This window comes from Genypterus blacodes, unplaced genomic scaffold (assembly GCF_046128005.1).
Source record: "Genypterus blacodes isolate CSIRO-AG114 ecotype Tasmania unplaced genomic scaffold, CSIRO-AGI_Gbla_v1 ptg000044l_1, whole genome shotgun sequence".
NCBI lineage: Eukaryota > Metazoa > Chordata > Actinopteri > Ophidiiformes > Ophidiidae > Genypterus > Genypterus blacodes.
This window is the reverse complement of record NW_027466857.1, coordinates 6,459,173-6,486,126: the sequence shown is the minus strand read 5'-3', so window position 1 is coordinate 6,486,126 and position 26,954 is coordinate 6,459,173. Positions and strand designations below refer to the sequence as shown.

At 42.2% G+C, this 26,954-nt stretch overlaps 1 protein-coding gene across 1 annotated transcript; it reads right to left on the bottom strand.

Annotated features, from left to right (window-relative positions):
* rab28 (RAB28, member RAS oncogene family) lies at positions 1–26,954 on the bottom strand. Its single transcript, XM_076149278.1, has 8 exons — positions 26,855–26,954; positions 26,529–26,629; positions 21,611–21,707; positions 18,782–18,870; positions 16,623–16,752; positions 5,484–5,587; positions 5,255–5,332; positions 1–1,403 (listed from the first exon to the last, which is right to left on the bottom strand). The coding sequence occupies exons 2-8, from the start codon at positions 26,601–26,603 to the stop codon at positions 1,311–1,313; spliced, it is 666 nt and encodes a 221-aa protein (XP_076005393.1). The 5' UTR covers positions 26,604–26,629; positions 26,855–26,954; the 3' UTR covers positions 1–1,310.

Sequence of the window (26,954 nt, the reverse complement as noted above, 5' to 3'; positions counted from 1 at the left end):
GATTTTTTTCAGCATCTCAATGATGGACCTTTCAAATAAATGCTTTTAGTGTACAAGACAGAGTATTTTACACATATGGCAGATATATAAGTGGAACATAAGCAGAATCCTAACCTGTCAATAAACCATCATCAAGTCTGTGGTATAAACCTTTTCCCCCCAGTGGTCCAAACAATCTATTTTGACAAAAGTTGTATATGTTACAATACGTCAGCTCTCTATATCAATACACATGCTGTAAAATAGGCTATTAAAATGTGGCAAAACGTGAAGATCCCCTTTAATTTTTTATGAGTCATAGCCATTCTGCGATGCAAACTTCTGTTCTATAACGGACAGTAACATAAGGCTATGAGACCTCTAATAAACCGTTGTACATGACTGCTGCTTAACTGGACACTCGGGTTCTTCCTGAGTCATATTCAAATATCTTACTCCACAATATCACATAGTGTGGAGATGCACATCGAAATCGTGTTCACTTTTACGAGTGTAATCGTTAGTTATCTGGGGGAAGTCGATACTATTTGAGATTGGTAGATAGTGTTGATATAACCACAAGAATAAAGCATATAAATCTGTGTTACATTCTTGAAGTTGAAGGCTAGAATATATGTATGTCACGTTTACCTCACAGCATTGCTAATACAACCCTCATAATTGGCAAATAGAGAAGGTGAATTTACTTCAGACTCTTACAGTACCTTCATTTACCTTCTGCTCCACTTAGAAGCAGACCCACAGAGAGAATTCTATGAGACCTAATTCAGTCTCGCTTCTGTGGTTTTTATGCACCACACGATCACAACTTGCTGTTGTAAAGGACAAAGAAACGTGAAGAAATCTACTGAGCAGTGCATCAGTAACAGCAAAGGCAGAGGACAATATATTGATATAGATGTGAATATATATTCTGTATTTGCGAATACCATAGTTACTCTTTCTCCTTCAAAACCAAGTTACATCTCCATACAATCAAATGACCTCTTAAAGAGACTATTCTATTTATTGTAAAGTAATAATAGAAAATTAAGGAACGCTGTATGTAAACGTGAAAAGGGTGAGGTTTTCTTTTTAAACCTCCTCCTGCTAAATACTCCAACTACAAGCCAAGGCCTCGAAACCGCGCGGTCTGTTCTTCATCACACCCATACAACTGACATAGAAATACGGAAAACACGTTAAGGTCTTTTCAATCTGTAATATTTCAACTGGTGTCGACCCGAAAATGAAGAAAAAAAATACTGACAGTTTAATTGACATCTGTGTGTGTGTGTACGCGTGTGTTTGTGTATGTGTGTTGGAGAGGGTCACTGCACCGCACACATGGAGCTGCGAGGGGGGTTGACTGTCCTGGCCACAGGGTCCTGACTGTAGTTCACAATGTCTGCTTTCACCACTCGCTGAAAACATGCAAACAGACAAAACACACAGAATTAAAAAGGGGCTGCAATGAACAAAAGGCCCAGTCACCATGGTGTTAAATGTTAAAATACTCTTAACTAAAAAGGTTCCAAAAATGCTCTGCCAGGCTTTGGCTCAAATTAACTGCCCGCTGTGTTATCTGAATATTCTAGAGAGTTCTAAAGAATGTGATAATATTCCATACTTGGGATTACGTCATTCCTGTGCAATAAATGAGTATGCTAATGGAAATGACGCACTAAATATTCGACATGAGGCAATGTGGCAGCCACTCGCCCTCATGTCAAAATGTTTGTGCACTTCTGCCCTTAGCCAATCATGAGCCAGATGAAGGTCAAACTGAAGTCACGCCTGTTACCATCAAGTTTCCTTCACTACATCCATCTAAAAAAATAAAAATAACACACACACACACACACACACACTTTGAAATAGTTTGAATTCCTAAGAAGGTAAAATATAATTTTTTAACCTAATAATAAAACAAACAGCGTGATTAAGTTCTTTTAGTCATCTCTCTTCTCATTCTATTGCTAATCTACACACAATAAATGCTACCGCTGCCATGACAACACAATCTACCATAGCGACTATACAAACAAAACCACTGTTTTTGAGATTCTACTTGAAAATATGTCATCTGTGTAACTGGACATACTTCCAACTACTGAATAGAACATATTTTGCTCTGCATTGAGTTATCTTGTTTAATTGGGCCTTCATCTTGTGGGTAGTTCACCAACTCTGCCTTCACGATCCTCTGACCGGGATTGAATACATCAGACCAGTGGTAAGATGCAGGAAAAGAAAAAAACAGACAAAGATTCAGATATGAGAGAGGGAGATAACAGAGAGGAGAGTGGAGACAGAGGCCAGGAAGGTGAGTTATAGAAACGGGTGAGCAGACTGCATGGCACAAGACACAAGATAACAAAAGGATGGAATGACACGCTTCAAAATAATGAAGATTAGACGAGAAATCACATTAAGATCTTATAATCTAATATTCAACATTGTTTTTCAAAACTGTAAGGACATCAGCTGCAAAGCCAAGCAAGCAGTGTGATGAAAAATTGAAGCAAGACTCTAAATTTCTGAGCGCAAACCGACCCGAACAACACTTCTACAACAATCTCCCACCACTGAACAGAAATAAGTGATGATATGATGGAGCCAAAGACAATGTTACACTAAATTTGTGCCTGCTATACAGCCTTGATCATCAAAATGGTGGAAAAACATTATTTATTGTACAATGGCTCAAATGTATAACAGAGAATTCATCATTAGTAAAGTGATCTAATTTCAATTTGCTAATATAAGCTCATCAGTATTTGGTCCACTGACTCCTGCAGCATACCATTTTTCAAACGCAATGCCTACGGCTATAGTATGGGAAACCCGACACCGCTGAGGCATTTTTGTAGTTAGAGTTTTATCTTGTGGCTCCATTGAAACTTTGCTTTGGTACAGCCATTCAAATTTAGAAATGCTGAAATTCAGATGAAATATGAATTTGCCTTCATATTTACATACACGTTATTGTGAGTATAAATGACTGGTGGTCTCTGGGCTGCACGAGCGGTGAAGACCAGACCACTTGGCTGAATCCCAGAGCCCGATGGTTGCCTGATAAACGAGCTGCCGAAGCCTGGTGTCGGAGTCAGTGAGTGATCATTGGCATCGCTATCTGATCTAGCAGACAGATGACCATGACGGAAAGGGCTCCCAGGCAGATATAATATTGTTAGGGGTTGCGACCCTCATGTTCGGCTCTCTAAACCTGACAGCCGATAACGAGGCTTTGCTAGAAACCCGGCGAGACCCAGAGCCATGACCTGCTCAAAGCCTCGGCTTTACCTCCATGAAACAAACTCGGAGTCATTCCCTCACATCTCAAACATTATCCAAACACATACAGGGACCTGGACTTACTCTGCTCAGATTTGGCATAAATGATTAAATTGTGTGTTGGGTGTTGCTGTGTAGCTATTTGATCTACAGATAAGAATCTACCACAGTTGGCTACATCTGTTGCATTTATGTTAGGTTGATATTACGTTAGTGCCAAACTTCATGGTTGCATCGTTGCCATAATCGTACATTTCAGTCTACTGTATTTCTATATTTTTGATTTCTGTTTTAGTTTTTCGAGATGATCCTAAAGCATTCTGAATCACATTCAACAATCCAGACCACCATACTTAGTGGACATATTGTATAATGACATGAAACGTTTTCTAAAAATGAGAAATAAGATGAAGTAAAATGTTACACTTTGGTACGCAATTGTGATAAAAAAAATGTACATGTGAAAAAGCTCAGCTTCACAAATAGGCCAGTGTTGGCACTGTTTCATGAATTATGCTTTCCTCTGCATACTAAGTTTTAACACAGTATATAAATCAATGTTCATATCTATCCTGTTCACAACATCAATCACTTTCTTGGATTCACTGTTTTCCATAAACTGTCAAGCTTTCTGTTTGTTGAAGAACGACATCCAACGCAAATATCCTGATAAGGCTGAGACAGAAAAATATTCTCTCACACAGTCAGGACAATGAAACACTGGCAGCTGATGAAACCCCACATGGGGCGTGTGTGTACAAAATTTAAAAAAAAAAATCAAACAAATATCAAGTGCAAGTATATTCTTATACGTTAGCGCAATTATAGTTAAAAGTGGTGCTCTTCCTGGTGTTGCAAGCAGGAAATTAACTCTGCTTGCCTGAACAAGTCCAGGCTAAAAGTGGCTCTCTGAAAAAAAAAAACACTAGGGACGCCAAATTGCAGACATCACCTTATTGTGATAATTACACTGTTACTTCCACGGAACCTTTGCAGGAGCTGTACATACAAGTTATTGTTGAAACACACTAAGGTCTCGGTCTCAAGTTCTCTCCTTGATGAGCAGACGGGATCAGGCCACTTGTCCTACTTGATTTGCCTGGATTAAGGCACTTTGCCTTTTTGACACAGCTATCAAGGGAGATGAAGAAGTGCAAAGTAGATGGATGGCTTCATTAGCGGATGGTCACTTTTAGTTTGTCAACAGCAATGGCATTTGCAAGGGGAGACAGGCCTGAGAATTTGGCCAATCCTTCCCCTACATGCTCTCCCTTCTCTGGGGGTCCTGACCTCCTTGTAGCCCCCAAGCTCATCAACCACTACCCAGCCAGTGTGGCTCCAACTGGTCATATCAGACCCAGGATTAATGCTTCTGGGGGAGGTGACCCTGTAAATCCTACAGCTGCCATCACTGGGTACTTTGGTCTGGTTGGCAAGCCTGGACCCCGTTTCAGCCCAGGATGGTCAGAGATAAACCAAATAAATTAGACAGCCAACTCTAACCTTCTCACCTCTACAACTGCCTACCTTTAACCTCTGACTTCACGCATTAATGTGGTCAATGTGGGTCTATTTACAGATGGGCAGTGTCAGTGGCAGGTAGACCATCAGGAGGCCGACTTAACAAACTGATGTTTATGCAGCAAAGGTCCTTTACAGTGTGTGATGACCCCCGCTAACCTGGCCAACACACTCCCCGTGACCTCCCTAGAGTTCAGGCATAGTATTACACATTGAGCTGAGAGAAAGAAACCTTCCATTATTTAACCAGTCGATTCTCAAATTAAGTGCAAAAGGATCTCTTAGCATTGGCTGGTTTTCTGCCAAAGTGCTTGGAACCAGACTTCTAATTGCAGTAATGCACATTTAAAATCCCAGTTAGGAACCCATCGGTCCTTTAAGTTGTGGTGTGTGACGAGGCAGCTGCAGAGTAATTCAGCTGAAATTTGAGAGAGACCTTTTTAGTCTTATGGCTCACCTGGGACTGTTCTATCTCAGCTTTATTGAGCTTCACGCCAAGGATTTCAGCAGCAAGTCTCTGGAAACAAAGGTAAACCTGGAGACAGACGTGAGAGAAAAGTGGACATGGAAAATAGATCAAAGCAAGAAAATTCATATGAAAGTCAGTCAGTCTGTGGCTTTTAAACAATCAACTTTCACTTTGCTACATTGCTTTAATACTGGAGATTGAGTAAACTGTTACTAACCGAGTCCCCGGTCTTGGCCGATACAAACTGACTGATGAGGCCGTTCTCTTGGCAGAAGCGCTGGTGTTTGTCAGCTTTCACTGTCCTCATGTGCTCCAGGTCAACTGTGGATGAAACGCAGTGTGACGTGTCAGAAAACGTGCAGATAGGACAGGATTCATAAGGTGGGTATACGCCACCTCTCACAAGGTTAACCGTCACATGTGCAGACCTAAACAGAAAAGATAACAGTTTACACTCGAGTTAAGATGAGGGATCTGCCTAGTGTACGAGGCTGTAGCACACGGAGGCATGTACAAACAAAGCATAACTCAATTGTTATGCTGCTTTCAAATCAAATTTTATTGTCCGTTGATATTTCATCTCATGGCGGACTCATCACAGGGTGTTTGAGAGTGGAAACCCCGAGCTTCCTTTCCCAGCTGGTGTTCAAGCTTAATGTGACACATTCCACAGTGTAAGCCAAAGCCTAGTACAGTTGCACCCCGGAGCCATGCACCTCTATTTGACCTGAAACAGACAAACCGGCCCAGCTGTGGAGACATAGTTAAGACACAATACATGGATGACCGAAGACTTCAGGCTACGCTCGCAATCTCTGCATGGATGGCGAAAACAGTTTGACATATTAGTGTCCCGGCCTTTATGGTGGGCACAGGGACCCAAGAACTGGGTCTGTCACCTTCATGTTGATTTACCGCAAGTGTACAATGACAGCGCCTTCCTTTTTAGCTTTTGTCGTCGTGTCCCTGTGCATTCGACTCCTGTGCAGTGATACCAGGCTTTGCTTCTCTCCTTCCTAAGTACGGGGTCATGCTGGGGTCGCAGGAGAAGGTCACCTGGGGGTCTTGCTGCTGAAAGCAATAGCTTTCCTCTTTATTTCTCGCTTTGTGTGAAAAGGCAGCCACGCCCGGTACATGTCTATGGTTAGCTGGAGGAGGTCAGGCTACTGTACGGTGTTGCATTTCTCTCGTCCCCCCGAGTTTTACTCATTGTGTGAGGTTTCATTGAAGTTGTCAAGGATTTACCCCGTTCTCATGCCCCTTGGTGTGTGCGTGTATACGTGTGAGTGAGGGAGGATAAAGCTAGAAGCAGAGAAAGGAGACAGATACATAGCCAGGGAGAAATGTAAACACTGACCTAATCTAGTATTATTAATATCTCACTAAGTCATATGACCCAAAAATGTTAAAGGCCAAGCCACGGTGGAAAAAAATACATTTGGTGAGAGTCATTTTTGACTAAAATGAATATTACCGTCATCATAAGTGACATATAAACACAAACCTTTCTGGTCAAGGGCAGACACTTTTACGTCTACTCAGTGTCCAGAGCAGACTGTCATGTCTCTGCCCATACATAAACATAGCTGTCTCATAGGCGTCAGCAGGTTATTAATTCCAGTCATTAAGAGCGGAGGTACCCGGCACGCTACTAGAAGTAAACATTGCTAATCCGTTGGATCCTGCACACTTGGGAAAGGTTATCAATCATGTGTCACGGTCAGATTAGCCAACATTAACATGGTGGCTCAGGAGGAGAGGGAGAGCAGTGGGTTACTGTAAAACCCCATGATGAGAGTGAAGTTTCTTTGAACAGGTGAAACAAACATGCATGCAAAACTGATTAGCGCTTGTTGACATTTGCATGGTGGGGATTATAAATACAAAAGGGAGCAGGTGAAATACAAAGCACAACAGAAGAAGTCCAAAGACTGAAGCGCAGTCCGAGAGATAATTGCCTTAACAAGTGTCAGATTAGAGAGTTATTAAACACACTGGTGTTTAAATTCCGTACAATTTCTTGATACGATTTGTGAACGACGACTTATCTCTCTTTAGACGCCCAATAATAGCTCGGCCGACATTCTCAGACGGCAGAATTGTGCAGCATGTGGCATCCGTCTGTGCAAATTGAATATAAGGCTAATCCCACAGTTTTAGTGTTTTGCTCCATTTTTCTCCCTAATGTACCCATTTCTACTTATCAGGTTGAAACAATCTTCCCCCCGATGATCTGGTTTCCCTCCATTTCTGTCAAACTGTACATCAGCTTAACAACCCTTAGGAAGTGACTGCAAACACGAAATAAACTGTTTAGGCCTCTGAGCGCATAGAGATAGTGGAAAGGATCATCACTCGTCAAGACCGATAGCCCTCCCTCGCTCCGGTCACCGTCAGTGTTTATTTAAAAGGTCTGCCTGTCATTGCGGTGAGTTACAAGACAACAGTTAGAGATTAATATCTGTCGGATAAATTGGGGCTTTTACCATAACTAACCGGTTTGTTATGGTGCTGACCTATTACATAAATGGGAACGAATGAGAAGGAAATACAGATGTTTCTCGCCGCGAGTTAGCGGGACGTCAGCCTAGCTCCCTCACGGAAAGAATCCTCTCACTGGCAGGCCCAATTATCCGGGATCCAGACAGATTTGAAGAGTTATTTTTATGTCACTGAAAATGTAACACTAGTAAGGGAGTTGGAAGTAATCTGTGTGTTGAGTTTTCACTTTTACAGAGCTTTTACATCTCTGCTGTGTCAACATGCCTGAAGACCAGATACAACTCCAACTGCTCGTGTTTGCACTACATTCATTATTTAGGGAGACATTCACTATAGAAGAGGCAGAGATATAAGTTTAGTTTTGATTATGAGGAGGGAGGTGTATGGGAAATAAAAGGAACCACTAACACAACTAACTAAAGGACTACTCAGGAGGTGATATGGGGACATGAGGAAATTGCTTCATTTACAGATAGTACTCAGTGATCTTATTGTTGTCCAAGTCAACAATGTCTGTTTTTCTCCCACAACCGAGCTGAGATACTACCGTTTTTTCCAAAAAGCTTCTACTAAATGCCACAGTAAGAAATCAACACAAATCATTAAATTGACATCAAATTCTGTATCTCTGTTCTATCAATTAAAATCACTCCTTAAACTGCTGCACAGGTCTTAAATTATGGTTAGAGACAGAACGCTCCAATAAATGCACCGTGTTTGGTCAGAGGAGGATAGAACTCACAAAGGCGCTGGGATTCTAATAGCCGCCCAAATGCACAAGCTCTTCCACAAGGGAGCCAATTTAAATATGATTTACCTCTGAGAAACATTTACTGTCCAAATAGGTCGTTACACAGAAGTAGACAAAGCAAGCCATGAGAACATCGATTAGCAAGGAAAGGCAACAACAAGTCTAATATCAATATCTAAGAATGAAAGAGAAATCCAAGGTGAATTCTCCCTTTATACTTCAATATTTTGCAGTATTTCTGCAGTTAAACAAACTTTATGCTCAACATTAGCTAACTAGCCTCACATCTTAGACGCTGTGTGATCCTTTGTGGGCTACCGTTGTACTGTGTTGGCTGTTGGGGACCAATTGGAACAATTTATCTACTAAGCACCAACAAGAGAATATGCTGACATAACACAGCTAATTACCAATCGACTCATTTTTAAACTAAACAGCAGTGGGTGCAGCGGGGAGTATGGGGGCTGAGGGCGGTATGTGTGTGTGTCTGTGTGTGTGGTAGTGGTGTAGGGTATGCGAGTGTTGTCAGAGACTTGGGGCTCTAAGGGGTCGTATCCCGTTAAGTGAGAGTTACAGGGTTGTGCCTAATGAACCCCAAGGGAGAACCTATCACCTCCAACATTACCTCACACTATGACTTTGAGATCTGCTTAAGACAATTTCCCTCCCATTCACCTCAATGAAGGGAATCTAAAGAGCCAAATGAGCCCAAATCAACCAAGACTCCATTTTTAACATCTAACTAAATGCGTTCATGTCTGGACAAACTATTCACTACACAGCCCCCTCGATTATAACATTCAAATTCCATAAGAAAGCTATCATCAGTTCCCCTACTGAAAATAACTGCCCGCATGTTTCGGAGCATCCTGGTTACCGTCAAAGCACAGTAACGTTTTCTTTCCACTTTTTTCATTTATTATATACGAGCTTCAAATTGGGTGCGACACTGCAGATTAGGGAGAAGAATAAACCAGACATGCATTAAGTATTCACCAAGAGACCAAGCTAAAAGCATATTTTACCTCTGATATAAAACACAGCATTTGAAAATGTCATTTAATGGAAGGGCCCTTTAAGCTGTCACTAATAAACCTAAGTCACACCCGAACAAAGACTGTCTGACTATGCAGCCCTCAAGCCAGATTTCTCAGTGTATTTCTTATGTTGTTTTACAAAAAACTCATTTAAACATAGTTAATTCAAGTTAATTCAACTTTTCAGACATTCAGCAAATGAGTTGTTTACTAAAAACTGTTCTAAATCTATCACACCCTCCAAAAACCTGATGCAGAATACATCATGTTTATTGCAAGTGACGTTTAATTTATCTTTAAATTTTAAGTGCGAGATACAGGAAAGCATTTACAACCTTTCAAAGCCAGTGAAACTGTAATGAATCATTTTAAGTGTGATGTTTGATTCAATTAGACATTGATTTAACTTTCTCAGCACAAGCGGCCAATAAAAAAAAAAGAAATGTCTCCTGGAATTCATGTGAAACACTTAAATGATCAGTTCCAACTGTTTTACATCACTTTAAGACCTCATAAAAGCTGGGTATTACAAAACAACAAGGCCTTTATACTTGGAATCTTGAATGAGTCATGCAGGATGATAAGCTTATCCCTGTATCCCACTTATTAAAGTAGGAACAATTTATTTGAAAAAGAGTTATCAGAAGTGTGACAGAAAAAGTTGTCTGACTCAGTGGACACTATCAAGGCTTTCAGAAGTGACTGGTCATGCAAGAGTACTGCACGTTTTATTAGAGCTCCACAGTGTAGGTATCGTTTACAGAAATGATTTATTTTACAAGGACTGGAACTTCGAAATTTAATGCGAAAATAACACAACCCTGAAATATTGGAAAACATAATACTAAAATATTAACCATGGCCATAATAGCCATATATAATTATGGAAAGCATAATTCCATCATTAGCTCTTTATACCTCATCAATCATTAGCAAATCAAAAATTGCCATTAATAACAGGATATTATAAAAGTGGACCTATTAAAATAGTGAATTTTTGAATTTGTGAAAATATTTAAATAATCAACCTTATTATTATGCAATTATGGCTTCAGTCAATGATATTACATGATTTCTTCTTCTTTTTTTTTTTTTTTGCATCAAAGGAGGATAGAGTGAGTACAAACAGATGAAGTGCTGTTAGCAGCCTGGTGTTGTGGAGGTGAGCGGGCCCCGTGCAGGAGTTCTCGGGGGAATCCTGACAGAGACAGAGCGCTCTTTGTGCTCCGGCGCCCCTGCCCCGGTGGCCTGAAACGGGCCGGGACCATCGGGGACCGGCTTTCCACTAGGTCAGAAGTGTTCTGTCGACAGCTCATTGATCACAGCTCATCTTGTCATTTGATCGTTCCTCATGAAACGGTGTGCAGACACACTCGTACACACAGGAAAACACCCGTGCATTCACACTTCACAACATAATCAGATACTCTACAGCGGCTAGTAAAACATCTCACCTTCCTCCCTGGTAAGAGGGATGTAAAACAGTGAGTGACCAGCAGTAGCCATAGAGGCAGGGAGAGAGCTGGAGTGCCGCGCCGTCAGTTCTACAGTAAAACATGGGGAGCCGCGGGCCTTGCTGGCTGGATTAACAGGCTCTTAGGACTCATGAAAAGTGAACAAAAGGCCCAGTTCTGAGCTGACCGCACAAGACGCTGCCCAGGGTTTCACTGGCCATGTCCTCCAAGCTCTCCTGTCGCTGTTAAACTAAGTGGACTTTTATGGGGAAGTAGTAATACACGCCACTGTAAGGCAGCGACGTAACTATGAGCTTTAGTAATTATATGGCGCATAGGGGACCCTTCATAATTTTACACATTGCATCAGTTGAAGTCATTTCACAATTATAAAGTCTCACAGCGAACTATGATGCATGCACAAGCCCACAAATTCAAGTTTAAGCCTTCTGAACTGTGACATGGAAAGTGAGTGCTGCCCGAACAAACATCGTCCAAATTAAAAGTTCAAGCAACATTAGCGTGCACATACATTTATGTCATATTTCACACCAAAACAGCACAGTCTGCAAAACGAAGAACAGAAAGCTGGCTCTTCTACTCTGTCACATACAATTACAGCGTATACCCGTGAATCCAGATCAATAGGTTATTTACAAAAACCCTGCGACTGCACGGCCCCTTCCAGGAATTCCTCTATATCAATGTTGTGGAGCAGTGAAGAAATAAAGTAGAGGCTGAACATGATGAGGGTTCCAGGCTGCGCTCAGGTCAGGTGGCTAAGCTGTGCTGTGCAACTTAAATGGCCCGTGACGTACCACACAAGAAGGCATGCGAAGACTGATCATCTCCTGCATGTGCAACAATATTTGCTTTATGGATGGCTAAAATGAATGAGGACTTTCCATGTTTCGACAGGCATGAGAGTCCAGAGAGATGAGTTTAAGGACCAGAGCTGGGTCAAAGAGCTGTTACAATTAAAATCTCAGCATTTCCTTTATTCCAAACGGGAGGAACAGAGTGGATTGCGTTACCTCGACAGGAACAGCCACCTATTAGCCAACTGAGTAGGCTAAAACAAGCACTCGGAGGTATTTTAAAATTATACAAATGTTCTGTAGTGGTGGCTGGTAGGCGATTGACCACAGTGTAATACAGCTGTTATTCTTCATTCATCTGTCTATGTCCTTGTTGTAACCTGAATCTCCACTTCCCCATCTTTTCCAGACTTACAGTAAGACAGCCCACAACAGCCAATGTGGTTACTGAAACAATTTGATACACACGTCTATCCTGACCCCTTACCTTCAATAAAATTGGAAAAGAAACAGGAAACACTGGATTTGCTGTAAACTCTAAACATTCCAGATCTTTACCCAGCCGTACCCTGCCTTACTACATCTATATACTGTGTATGTATCTATATATATATGTATATATATATAATATTTTACAATGTCGAACCTGTGGTCATGCTCCCCACCGTGCACAGACACTGCTGACGTGTTCATCCCTTCTATCAGGGGAGGGGTGGGGGTGCCGGGGTAAGAGTACTGGGCTTTTGTCCCACCACATGTCTATTGTGGCTAAACCTTTCCCTTGGGGGCAATTAGGACCTTTTAGTTTGTTGTAAGAGGACCTAAGTACGAGTGGGTTGAGCCAGGAAAAACATTTTTGAGCTAAACCAAAAACAGAAGCACATTGAGCTCCTCTGCGCTCCTGGATTTCTGAGCATCTCTCTATTAAGAAATGTGCAGGCCTACACTGAACAGACAGGAACTGTGGCAGCTTTACAGGGTCAAGGAGGTGATGGGGGTGCTGGTGGGGGTGGGGGAGACTTCAACTCCAGCCTAGGCCTTGCCAAGAGGGCAAACAACTCAAGACCAACAATGTTGGTGGCAAGGACATGCTTCAAGAGAATTAGAGTAAGGGGAGCTACATGTTTCGTTTCAACTTTTTCATGGCTGGATAGAAGACTGGGGAGAGAGAAGTGTGAAGGGTAAAGGTATGCAGAGAGATCTGCTGTAGCGTGCAGAAGGCAAACACACGCATGTTGTTTAACACAACAGGGATACAGAGCCAATGAAAAGACATTACTGTAAGTAAAGGCAGCTACGGGCAGAAGTGTTGGTCTACACATGTGAGAGATAAGCGTTAAAAGAAGGCCTGAGTGTGTGAGTGAAAGAGTAAGGCCAGTGTTTGCACAGGGATGAAAATGAATGTGCAAGTGTGTTTGAGAGATGGAGCAAGATAGAGACATAGAGAACAAAGAGGGAAACCAAATGGAGTCAAAGAAAAGGTATGAGAGACAGACTGCGTGTGCAAATTCTTATTATGCGGGGACCTTATCTCCCTGCAGAAGGCAACGTTTCCCATGGCAGGCCTGAGTGGATCGGCAGTGAACAGTGTTAGAACCTCTGTGCAAAAAGCCATGAGTGATGAGGAGAGGTTAAGAGAACTGAACCCATTTAAGTCACCCAAATAAGGGCTGTACGAGCCCGTGATGGATGCTCTGGAGTTCCTGAGGGAGAGAGTGCTAGCAATGAGAAGGGTGATGGGTAGGGAGTGAGCCGGGGTCCTGCGATCCTGTCTTAATAAAAACAAATTGGATTGATAAACGGCAGAATGAAGTAAGGGCGCACAATCTTAATGTCTTCCAAGAAATATATGCACTCATTGCAGGTAGTCACTTCAGTAAGTCATGAAGGCAATTTTAAAATGACAACCATCGCATTTAACAATTGCGTGCGATGTGTAATGCCTTATTTTCTTATATCGCTGAGTTCTCTGATCTAAAAAGCAGCTGATGGCAAAGGGAGACGCAACAGAATGAATCCTATACAGCCCTTTGAAAACACACACACAGCTCTTATTTGCCTACAGAAAAACAAAGCACTGGACTGGAGGAAGACACGACCTTGCCGCAAGCCAACATTTCTCGAGAGAGGATCCCGTGTAACATACGGCGTTACACTGGACTGCACTGTAATAAACAGTTATAGTATGTTTAGACAGAGCAAGAGCTTAGCATTCTTCCATTGCCCACATGTGTTCCAAGGAACTCCACCAGTGTGCCTTGCTGCATGTGTCTCTGCACATTTGAGTGCCTGTGCATGTGCGGGTGCAAACGCTTGTGCGAGCAATTGTGTGCGCGCATGTACACCCTCAATAAAACATTTCATTGGCTTCCTCCCTGGATTGTTACAAGTGGTGCCATTATTTAACACGAGGCAGTGGGCAGCATGTGGAGGGCAAACGGGTGCAGCATACTGGTGCTTAACAAGCGCACTTAACCCCAGCTGGCCACGCTACGCCGAAGAAAGGAGAGGTTGTTCCCTACCGGTGACATGGCATAAGCGGAGTAGTAAGGTAAGGGGAAGAAGAGGAGGGGACAGCGTCATTAATGAACCCGTCTGCTCCATATAGGCTCTATTACCGGTGGGGAATGAAGACAGAGGTTAAATTAAATTAGATGGCAAGCATGGGGTAATTCTGGGAATTTTAGCTCAAACCTATATCCGGTAAGAGTGGTACATAAATAAGCCAAATAGAGCCGCATTTGATTGTAGCCTCATCCATGTTTACCCTGCTGATTTGCAGTTGCTATGCAAAATGTGAAAGATTTTTAAGTACTGCGACATGTTCAGTACGGGAGAGAACCTTCAGCTGTATATGCTGGCACCTTGTGTGACAGGTAGCTACTGCTGTGCACGGGACAGTGAGAACGGACGGCTGCCTTAATTAATCTGTGTGTACACAAGGGGAGAGCCACAGAAGATGCATCGACAAAGATCCTAACTATTAACAATGTTTCGAGAAAAAATTGTGTGTTGAAATGCAAGAACCTCCGCTAAGACAAGTCCGAACAGAGACATAAATCTAAAGTGTTTTCCTAAGCTCCTTGTTATGTCTGTATTGCTATTTTAGGTTGTCACAAACATGTTGCCCGACTCAGTCCAAATATCGTGGGAACCATTTGAAAGCAATCTCAACACTACTCCCAGAAGAATGCTATGTATCTGAATGTACAGCTCATTGTTAATGTGGGCAAAGTACCCATGTTGTAAAAAAAGAAAACGAAACACGACTAAAAAAGAGTTACATGTCCTCGGACCGAAAAACTGAGACAGGGTGGAGACGAAGAACAAAAACAGAAATGTCTGTGTGGATGATTCCAGCCATAGCTGGATTAACTCTCTGCAAGCTCCCTGAAAAGAAGGAGTCCATGGGAGGGTTCAGGGATTCATGAAGTCTTACAAGGTAATTGATTGCTCCTGGTGGGGCAATCTGTGTGGGACTTTGTTTTTCTTTTTTCGGCCAGTAGGAGCAGAAAAAACATGCACGGGCCGTTCTCAGCCACGCAGCCATTAGGGGAACGTCTGCGAGCGTGCTGGTGAGGAGCCTGACAGCGGGATGTACACTACTTACATATTAACAGTACACACACTCACCCACACAACCAAAACCTAGCCTAAATACAGCGGCGCCCATCGTTAAAGCCGGGGCATTAGGAGATGCGGCGGATGCAAAGACAAGAGAATCTGCTCGAGACATGCGAATTAAATCGTGACCTATGGTCCCCATTGAGTAACATTAGCAAGAGCTTCCTGTGTGCAGGCACCACTCTGTTGACCGTTTATCATTGCCTGTGAAGGTGGACAGTCATCATTACACACACACACATACACACACACACACACACACCGACCGACGCCTCACTTTATAATAACACGGCCGCAGCCATGACTCCACATCTGTCAGGGGGATGTTTAAAAAGAGTCATCATTATTACTCTTTATTTTGGAGATGGGTGGATAGGTGCAGCAGATAGCAGGGGGGAGGGAGGGAAGGGAGGGGAAGGGGGGGGAGATGGCCGAGCCCGTCTGGTTAACATCGAATTCGTCTCTTCTCCTTAACCAGCAAGAAGGGACAAGAGCAAAAGCTTGGGGCAGGGGGCAGAAGAGGCAGACGGGTACTGGCTGAGAGGGAGCGGGGGGGGCAACAGATAAGAGGTGCCCCAGGTCTGTTGGCCCGGGGATCTTAAATCACCGTCAGTCACTCCCCAGAGTGCACAAACATCAGCATTCCCATCCCTACCAAACTTCACTTTCTTATCTGTCTTATCACACTGATCGGGTATCTTGTACTCATCTCAGCAAACACGTGTGCTACCATCAAACACTCACTCCTCCACACATAAACACAGACACACACACGAGACATGAAATATGCATCGGAGTATAACAAAAAAAGAAACACCGTCTACTGTGATATTGTGTTTACCTACCTCACATCACCTTCAGAACTATTTCCTTTTAGAATTAAATTCGGAACTTTTTTGTAGAATTGAAAATAAAGCCAACCAAACTATTGTCTTGCAAAATTAAACTAGGAAGTGTGAGAGATTCTTTGTGGTCCAGCTGTCAGACTACTAAGAGACACTACAAGACAAAGATAACACAAATACAATCCACACAATCAGATCCACAGATTTCTAATTGTTTTCAAAGTGTGTCTCTAATATACTGCACCCTGTTGCTGCTAATTACTGTCAGGACATAACGTAATAGCGTGTGTGTGTTTGTGTGTACATGCACGTGTGTAACACTCACTTTTGTTCCCCAGCAGCGAGACAACAGGTTGGACTTCAGACTCCTCGTTGGCCTTCTTCACCATGCTGAGCCAGTCCTCCAAATCTTCAAAGCTTTGGTAGTTTGTGATGTCATACACCAGGAGAACACCCTGTATTGGCAAACAGATGCAGCAACAATGTCGATTCAGCCATTATTCAAGCCTAATTCCGGATTATTTTCCATGCAAGAGTTCTGCCTCATAATCAAAAACATGAGCAATATTGAGTGTGTAAGGGAACAGTAGGTGGCACTGCTCCTCTTCTTAGAGTGGGCAGGGGACAGATAGAGGGGGACACACTCACTCTTACTGAGATAAATTCAGCACTATTGAAATCTGCGTCCTAATGTGCAGTTTCACATGGAGGAGTAAAGTAAACGTAAACAGTAGTTGGACATAAACAGTTCCCGTTTTATAAATCCATTTCAGAAATCAGTGCAGAATAGTGGTGAGATCGGCTCAGTTGGCATCAAAGCTAATGAATGGAAGATTTCCGATGAGACACATATCCTTTTCCCCAATGTTAATCAATCAAATTAAATCAACAAGTAATCATTAGATACATGAGCTATTGGCATAATTCACGGCAAATAATCACAAACTAGTCTGGGCTAATTTAAAAGCACTGCAAATGAATGTGAGCCATGGTCAGAGACTTCAGCTTTTGCTGTTTGATGCAGCGAGACTGTGTCTCTGCTAAACGGGTGTCTCTTGCTTTGTGTTGCGCAGACATGGACTGTCACAACATCCAAGCTTGGTGACGACAGCTTGCGACTCTGACAATTACTCCTCGTCTCTCGGAAAGGCCATGATTAATCACAGGCTGCTCGGTGCTGAACGATAGGTGTGAAAACGTACAGCACAGAAGGGAAACTCCCTGTGCAAAGTGTCACAATGTGGCAGTGATGAACAATGTCGTGTTATTGGTGTAATGAAATGGTCAAGGAAGTGCTGAAGACAAAGCTTATGTTACACACGTCTAACATGTACACATGGAAGTAGTTCAACATTTTCTTTCATTTGCTGAATAAGCAGCAAACCTTACATCAAGTATAACTTCAAAAAGATGGCCGTCTATTTGTAATAGACAAACAATCAGTGATCCTTTGCCAACATAATTGGTATGGCAACCGTTCCTACAAACATCGTGTGCTCGTCTGTGGCTCACATCCAATACAGAGACGTGGAGACTTAAACTCTGATTAACTACTGCTTCTCAATCAAGAGAGATACTGGAGGTGACAGATCATCGTCTATAGCAACACAGATGCCTTTGCATAAGCCTTGAGAGAACACATGTGCAAGCTGGCACACACTCACACTAGTTCCTGTTTCCTATGCTGTCATTTAAATGAAGACCTTTTTAAGTTTTCCATTAGACAATAATAAAAGAATTACATGAGATGAGAGCAAACAGATCTTTTAGTGGCCTAGTTTTATCTGAGTCTCCTTCCTGTATGAGCCAAGATCAGATTCATATCAAATAAATAAAAGGAAATTTAACCTTAGAACAAATTAAATAAATTATGTATTAATTTAATATTTTCTCTAAATTTAATTATTAAAAAATTAATTATTAAAAAAATAAATTGAATTGTATTAAATGAGTGTTGAGCAAAAGCATGTGTCTAAATGTAATGTTTTTTATATGTTTGTTATTTTACAGTATTGACTTTCGGAAAATTATCAAGTCCAAAGCAGAAAAGGAAAAGGTAACAAAAACACAAAAGTAGAGATAAACAGAATTAGATGTGATTTTTAAAGCTCCGTTTGACCCGAGCCGTATTCGCTGTCTATTCGGGTGACAGTTTATTATGCTACGGCCCCAGAGGGAGGGAGTGGCAGACTCTGGATGGAGCTGCCGAGGCTGTAATAATAAGGCCGACCACAGTCACCAATACAGACCTATTTGGGAATTGAAACTAATTCTTCCTATGGCGAGTTTTTTTTTTTTAACCATTGTGACAACCTACACCAGCTGGTTTGTACACTAACGAATTTCCTATCCTTCCTGAGACTGAAGGAGTCGAAGACAGTTTGGCAGTTTCATTCATGTTGGAGACAAAGCAGCGGCAGAGGAGTGAGCGAGCGAGTGTGTGTGTGTGTGTGTGTGAGTGCGTGTGTATGTGTGTTACCGTACTTGAGCTCCATATATATATTTATCCAGCATTTTCCCTCCTAGCGTTTGGCCTCCAATGTCCCACACCTGCAGGGTCACATTCATATTGCCTAAAGTGGAAAAAGAGAAAGAAATCAATCAAAGATAGAAAAGCATTTTAAAATCAGTTTGAAAATGGTGTATTAATGTTTCATAGATAATATTCCATAATCTTATCCTAAACAATAATTGTTATGTGATCAATGATCAAAACTTGCAAAATGGTCAAGAAAGGTGATCATACAACAACTTGTCTGAGTTAATTCTGGATGTTTTGTACTTTTTAAATATTTTGCCGGTTGTTTTAACTGGGAAAATGACGACTCAGCTCAAAAGTGCATTTTGGGCAAAGGATTACCATAAATCATCACTGTTCATTTAAATAATAGAAACAATAAATCAGCGATTCATCTTTCATGCTAAGCCTTCTTGCCTGGCAAGTCACAGACGCCTCACGTCCAACAATACCCAGTCCAGGGATTGAGGGAGATGAATAGGTATGCTTGCTTACCCTCTAATTTAAACATTCACAGTACCTCTGCTCTTATTAGCCTAAGAAGTGCTGTTTGCATTGTGCCAAACCCTGCCAAGTTAGGAAAAGTGGGGAGAATTATGGGCTGTTAAGGAAAATGGCAATAATTAAACACAAAATAGGAGGAAAAGAAGGCTCTTGCCCCAATGCCTGTGGAAAGAGAAAGAAGGGGTGAATGAGAGAGAGAGACAGAGAGAGAGAGTGAGAGACGGGCACAAAAACCAAGTCCAAATAAATATTTTCTTCCTCTGGAAAATGAAAGGGGTGGTTTTAAAAAAAAAAGAAGAAGAGGAAGAAAAAGAGGAGGAGGGAGGACCAGACAGCGAGGAGTTTATGTTGGTGTGATGAGGGCCCTGCGCTGGGCCCGAGCTGCGATGGGGAGTTGAGCGTACAATGTGGACACGGCTGGACGACCCAACCCCTTCATAAGTCCCCTTTTAAAGCACGGGAAGGAAACGCTGAGGTTCACAGTCACTACATCTAGACTATACAGTGTCAATGTAAAGCTACACATGAGGAGTGCGATGAATAACGGCTCCTTGGTGTTACGAGGAGCCATCCCCACCCATCATCCATGCTCAGACATTCACTTTATTTATCTTTCAAAAGATCCACGCTGACTCAACAGCCACAGGAGTTTCTTGATCGTGCTTCGCGAGAAGGAGAAACTGCACTTGTGTGTGCCCGATAGCCCCGTTATGAAGCGCCTTTGAAAGACCGGAAGAAATGCACATTGATAACAAAATCTCCATCACTATGTGAGACGGAGCCGAAGCTGTCATAGTAGCTTCCAGTGGTGAAGTATGAAGTAAATTTCACCTCTAGTCAATCTCCTTAACCGCCGGTACCTCACTGGTTTGGCAGCGAGGAGACATCTGGACGAGGTATTGTTATAAAAAGCACACACAGAGGAGACTGTTGTGTGCCAGTCGGCCTCGCCTCACCTCTCCCCGCGTTGGAAAATGTACATTAAGTTTGACAAGCTGGGCCTTCATGGTGAGAGGGGCCGACGGCGACTATAGGCTACTCTCCCCCCTGCTGCAAAAGACCCTTACAGCCCCATAGAGACCCACAGAGCCAACCCACCTCTCCAATAGACGGGCGGAGGGTGGAGATCCTAACGAAGTTTCGAGACCACCCAACTCGCAGAGCCACCCTCCTCTTCATCAGCTCATCAACACCCAATTCCCCAGAAAATGGGCCATTTAACAACTCTGGTGCCACACCAGTATTTCAGCAGCGATATTGATATATAAAGTTGAAGCTAAGGTTAGTTTATCGCACAAAGATATCGATGATTATTTTAGGGAAGAAACTTACTGGAAAGAGAAGTTATGTGATATACAGCATTTGTTTCGAAAATTCTTATTAAAGTGTCCAGCATGTGCTTATGGTTGGCTCTTTTCATGCTGACTCCACCACAACATTTTTGGGGGTTTAGCTCTCCTAAGTATCATAACCTGAAACTGAGTCAAAATAGTATACTTCAGCCAACTCACAAATCAGCATTACTTTTAACTTTTAGCACTTAATTTGCCCCGTGCTTAATGTTGTTTTATTAGTAATGAAAGAATGGAGGCACTTTGCAGATTTTTGGGAGCTTAGGCCTTGGCAGAGTTTTAGAAATGCCATTTAAAATGCTGAAAATCCCCATTTCATACAGTAGGAAGTCAAAATGGAGTGCTCTCGTCTAAATATAGCATTAGTCAATAAACGTTTATTTTACAGATGTAACGGGGAGACAGACCGTGGCTTTATATCTGTGGGTTGTAACATAAACAAATAAGAACATGAATGTTTTATGTGGTGCAGGACAAAGCTCAGTTGAAGCTGGGAATCAATGATATGAATATAAAATGTTAATGTATTTACTCTGTACTGTGCCCACAGAATTATGAGTGCAGCTCGCCTGTTTGGACATAAGCTGTCCATTGGCTGAGTGGAATTAAAAAAACTCTTTCTGTTTGCTCAGGGGAGAACAGTTTTCAAAGTGAATAAACCTGACAAGAGGCAGACCCTCTACAATGAGGAGCGACCAAAAAAGACACATTCAATGCTTGAATTAACCTGAAGAACAAGCCCAGTCTCTGCAGAAATATGCAAGGAAAAATAGTTGCGCTAAATGGAAATAAGTGAGAGAAACAAGAATATAATTGTGCATGTGAATATCCAAGATATTTCCTTGCAACAACCCGTCTACAATCTGCAGCTACTTGCTTGTGCAATGCGCACGTCTCAGAACAAGTGAGCGCTCCCGACGGATTATGAAGGTGTCTCACCTGGAAGGCTTATTCTCTTCAGAAAGAAATCCAGACCGATGGTTTGTTTGTACTGCTTCCCGAAGGCCTCCTGTGCAAACCTGGTGGCGAGTGATGTCTGAAACAGACACACAAAGGGAGAGAGAGAGAGCGAATGAGCGCCAGAACACCTTTACAGCAATCAGCGTGGATAAAAATGTGTCATTCAAACCTGTTAAGTGTTTTAAAATGAAAAGGCTGTGAGAATAAAGGATTAACTTTGATTATGTGTCTGGCTTTGGTCTAATAGTCTCACACACACACACTCACATATGTGGTGTGAATACACATTCCCATACACACAAAACATAAAAACAAAATCACTAAGGCAATGGTCAAATTGCAAGATGCTGCAAAACTCCCTCCAGGGAAAATATAAGTGCTTCCTGAAAAAAAAACATATTTTAGTGGTCAGCAGAACTACTTCAATGCCTTCCACCAAAGAGAAAAACTTTGATTTCATTCACACTGACTAAATGCCAAACAAAGCTTTCACAATATTTCATTTCCTAATATTTTTATTCAAAGCAGTTACAAAAATACAAGTTCCTAATTAATCTTGCGACTCCTTTCCTAAACAGCAGTCAGCCATAATTCTTAAGCAATGTAACGTGGAGGTGTGCTCTCTAGAACATTAATTTCAACATTACAAATCCATTTTTAAGCACCTTCAAAAACGTCACGATTGACTGGAAGGTACGCTGATGTAATTGTCTGCCTCTGCTGCCGTCTCCCTGCCCAGCCACGGTTGTGACAGTGAAAATCGACGCGGATTACAAAAACAGGTGTCGGACGATGTGTCATGTCTCCAGACTGCAGACCCAATAATTGCCACAAATTATAAAACCTCCATCACTGTCACTGTCGTGTTTGAGGAGAAAAAAATAGCATGTTAGGGGCTCTCCTGAAATCCATGGGAATTCACTGCCGAGACTTGACATGCCAAGTTTAATTCATTTTGATGGATGAGGATAAGAAAAAAAAGTGCTGGATGTCTATTAGCTATCTTTAGAGCAGTGTGCTTACATAAACACGGCAGAGAAGTGAAGCAATGGGATTCCCTGAGTGTTCATGTGGCAGCAAATGCATTTTAATGTGCTACTTGACAATCACAGAGGGTTAGAGGATTTGAAGAGAATTCTTACTTTCAATCCACTAAGCCTCAACTTGAGCCTCTACTCTTATCTGCATCTACTCGTGTTCAGAAGTACATTCTCACCTTTAGACAAGTACCTTTTCAAATAAAACTGGGTGCTACTCTTTCCATTAAAGGCACTAAGAAAATGCACAATAAAACAGAATGACTCATAAGTTTAAATGTATATATGTGCACAAAATACATTATTTATTATATTGATCCAATTCTCTAAATCCAAATGTTAATCCTTATCCAATTCTTAAATGTTAGATTTAAACCCGATACTGTATTTGGCCTCATGTCTCTCTTGATGAACCTGTTTTGAGGAGCAGTAGAAAGATTTTTCCACCTAATTCTTTTTCAAGTTCCCCGACGCACAGACTTTTCAAAGCTCAGCATGAGCAGAGCATGTCACTGGCTCGAGAATGACTTAGAAATTACTAGAGGTGACTGACGCAACAAGGAGAAAATCGTCCATTTAAGTAGCCCAAACAATCACTGACAACACAGGAATAACAAGCTCGGACAGCAAAAATTTATTCCACATGCTCACGTTGGCCTAGTCGGCCATTTGTCTTGGCATTCCAGTAGCTTGGCTCTCCTCCCTCGTCGTAGTCCTTTTTTTCCATACTATTGGAGCTAACCAGCGAATGTAAAAGCTGGCGTAATCCCGACACTCCAACAGAGAACAGCACAGGGTCACCAATGATACCAGTGCCGGGAAATGGGGGAAGTTCTGAAAGGAACAACTAGGAGAGAGAAAAAATGGCAAGCTGTCCACAGTAAGTCCACGTGACGCAACTCCTATGAGAAATGTAACGCATCTGTATAGTATAGTGTTAGAACTGAAGCCTTTTGCCCCTCAGGACTGATTTCATTTCTTCTCATTGATGAAACGAACAATTTGCCTGCAAGCACCATTGCTGGGATTAAATAACTATTAATAGTTGTTGCGTAAAGCTCTTTTTAATGTATGGGAAAGAGAATAAAAACTATTCAGAAAAAAGAAAGACTGACTTGGAGCGTGGGGAGGAAAACAGAGCAGTGTGTAAGGCTGGGCCCTGCACCTTAAGAGGCTTGCTAAATGTGAGACTCTATATTTTGAAAACATCTCGCTCAGGTGGACAAGCCTACCTACACCTCTCCATACTTCTAAATGGACAACTGACCGCAAGCAAAAATACCTCCAAAAATGCTGTCCAAGAAAAACTGATCCGATTGCAATTTGCTGAGCAAATTGACATTAATAAGGGGGAAAACGGCATTCAAGATGTCAGTCAGTGGTGCCTTCTCAAAATGGGGTGCAGGGCTCCCGTTTTCTGCCCAAAACAGACAAGCAGGTAAGTCATTCAGACAGTGACGAGCTAACACCTGGCAGCAGTGTGAGGAGGGTTATTAATGTAGCGTATCTACTGGGAACTGAGTTGTGTGTGTTCTCTGCTCCGCCTCCCCCAAAAGAAAATGTCAACTTTCCAGAATGAGAACATTCATTTTTCTCATTGGGTCTCGCCATTACTGCTACATTCATTTTCTTTCTCCCAGAGGAAGGAGAGATTAGTTACGAAAGGGGATGTGTAGCTCAAAAGCACTTGAAGTCCCTGCCTTACATTAACACTCATTCATCTAGGGATTCAAGATGCAGTGAAGAAGAAACATAGCTGAATCGTCATGACAACCTTCTTGCTTTGCTGCAAATGATTGTTTGGTGTGACTCGGAAAAAGGGTCTCTGTAATGAATGAACGTTAGACTGTTTGCATCTGTGGTCTTTTAGAACATTTGAAAGAATATGCTGAACGCGTCTTTCAATTCAGTGCTTGTGAAAGCGTTGAGGGATCAACAGCAGTCCTTGAGAGCATCCATGGGTGTTGTGTAAGCATAGAGACAATGCAACGAGTAAAGGCACATTTGTTCACAGTTCTGACATTCATAAACGTCCCCACATGCAACACTCATCCCGCTGTTATTTTGCTCAGTCAATGAGAAAACAGCGACATTTCTCAGAGGGGCTGTCCAGACATAATTTTCTCAAATGGGGCCTCATTCTGGAGCCAAACGCATACGGGGTCCTTGGCCAGGAGAAGAGAGGTACACTGATGGAAAACAAGCACCAGCTGCAAGAGCCGGGCCTAGCAAACTGTAGTCTTCCTTTATCAACTGTCAGACTTGGTAACCACAATCACAGACATACATTTGATTGAAATCAGTCAATAATTTAAAAAGGGCCATCTTTTCATTTTGTTACGACATCAGAACACAAGATAAAAGGATACAAAATCTAGGACAGACAAATTTGTCACCACTGTAAACGCCATGGCTTCGTTTTCACTAGAAAACACAGCAGCGTGGACACAGAACCTTCAATTCTTCTGACAACTGCCAGAGCTACATTCAACTCGCCCGGGCAACATGGATTACAGGACTGCTAACCTTAATTGGTTTAGAACAAAAGATTTGTGCCAGATTACAATCCTTTATGCCATCTCTGAGACAGAATCAAAACCAAAGCCATCTGTAACTCTCAATCTAGCCACCGAATGGACAAGACAACCAAATCCTAGGGTATTCAAACTTTTCTTTGTAAAATAAAATCTACAATTACTCTGATTTACATAACTCAAACGTATTATATTTAGCTAATATTGCTGTACTAGAAATACAGATAATCCAGTTATCTAGTTATTTTCTCAAGCCATATCATCCCCTCAAACTAACGGTTCTTTAAATTCTATTACTCCGTTCATTATATTTCACATCAATCATTTAGCCGGTAAAATGTTAAAGAACACTGACAGATTGCCAGAGCCAAGGCTGACATCTTCAAATAGCTTGTTTTGTCCAACCAACGTTCGAAAAACCCGGAGAGGCGATTGACAAGGATTTACAGAGAGAGCAGTAAATCCTCACAGTGAGGGAGGAAGGAGGAAGCTACAAGTGTGTATCTTATAATAGTGACAGTAACTGGGTAGCATTGGTCTCCACTGCTTGCAATGTTATTATTATTATCAAAATAAGTGCAGGTCTATCCGTGTTGCTCTTAATAGCTGTGACAAATGGAGTGTGTCAATATTTACTCAGTAATATTCTGAAGGGGAATATGACACTTATATAAACTCAGATCATCAGGTTAAAATGGATAAAGGTGATGATGGCTCTGAAAAGAGGAAATCCACAATGAAGCAACCAACAACCTTCAACTCAAGCTAGAAATTAAACAACCGTCACCAGGTTACAGTGAAACACTGAAATGTAATATGCCTGAATTAAAAGTACACATTTAACTCAAATGAGCTGCATTTTGGTGAATAGAGTGAACTATCCCTTTAAAAAAACACTACATCGCAACTGATATTGATATTTAAGTGAATTGGCCGTTTAATAAAGCAATAACGTCACAAAAACATCACAGCATAACGCAAAATCTCAGCACTGTAACGTAGAGTTGATGTTTACTACGCTGTGGTCACAACAAAATGCAGCTGTGACGTCATTATATACCAATGTATCAAATCTTAGCTAATAGCCAACGTGGCTAACTAGCATCGGTCGCTATGGTGACTGGGAAGCGAGGAAGGGCTCGAGCCAAAGGGTAAACAGCCGTAAATCGCCACGGGTGATGACATTTAAGTCTTGAAAGTCGATATTAGGTTACGTTGTGCATGCGAAACACGCGAGTGAATAGCTACGTGTGTGTGAGAGAGTGTGTGTGTGTGTGTGAAAGAGAGAGAGAGAGAGTGAGTGTGAGTGAGTGTGTGTGTCCTCACCTTCCCACACGCACCGTCTCCAATCACTACAATTTTAAGCTGCCGGTCTTGGCTGTCCTCTTCTGAGTCCGACATTTCGCTACGCTGCGCTCCGACTGTATCTACGTGGAAAACACACACACGTACACGCCACAGTCAGTCACGGACGCTGAGTTGAGTTTCTCAGGTTAATCACAGATGGATTAAACGCAGCTGAGTGGGCGAGCACACGCCATTTTGACTCCGCTAATGCTGCTGCTGCGCTCGGCAGGAGCCCCTGACGGGACACTCGCTGCTCGCAGACATGTTTTCCGTCAAAACGAGGAAATATAAGACAAAATACAAACCCGAAGTCACAGTTAGGCGTTTTGGTTTGCAAAGCTCAAAGCTGTCGGCGGATATTCCCTTGCAAGAAGAAAGAGACCGTAAACCGGAAGCCAAGTGCAG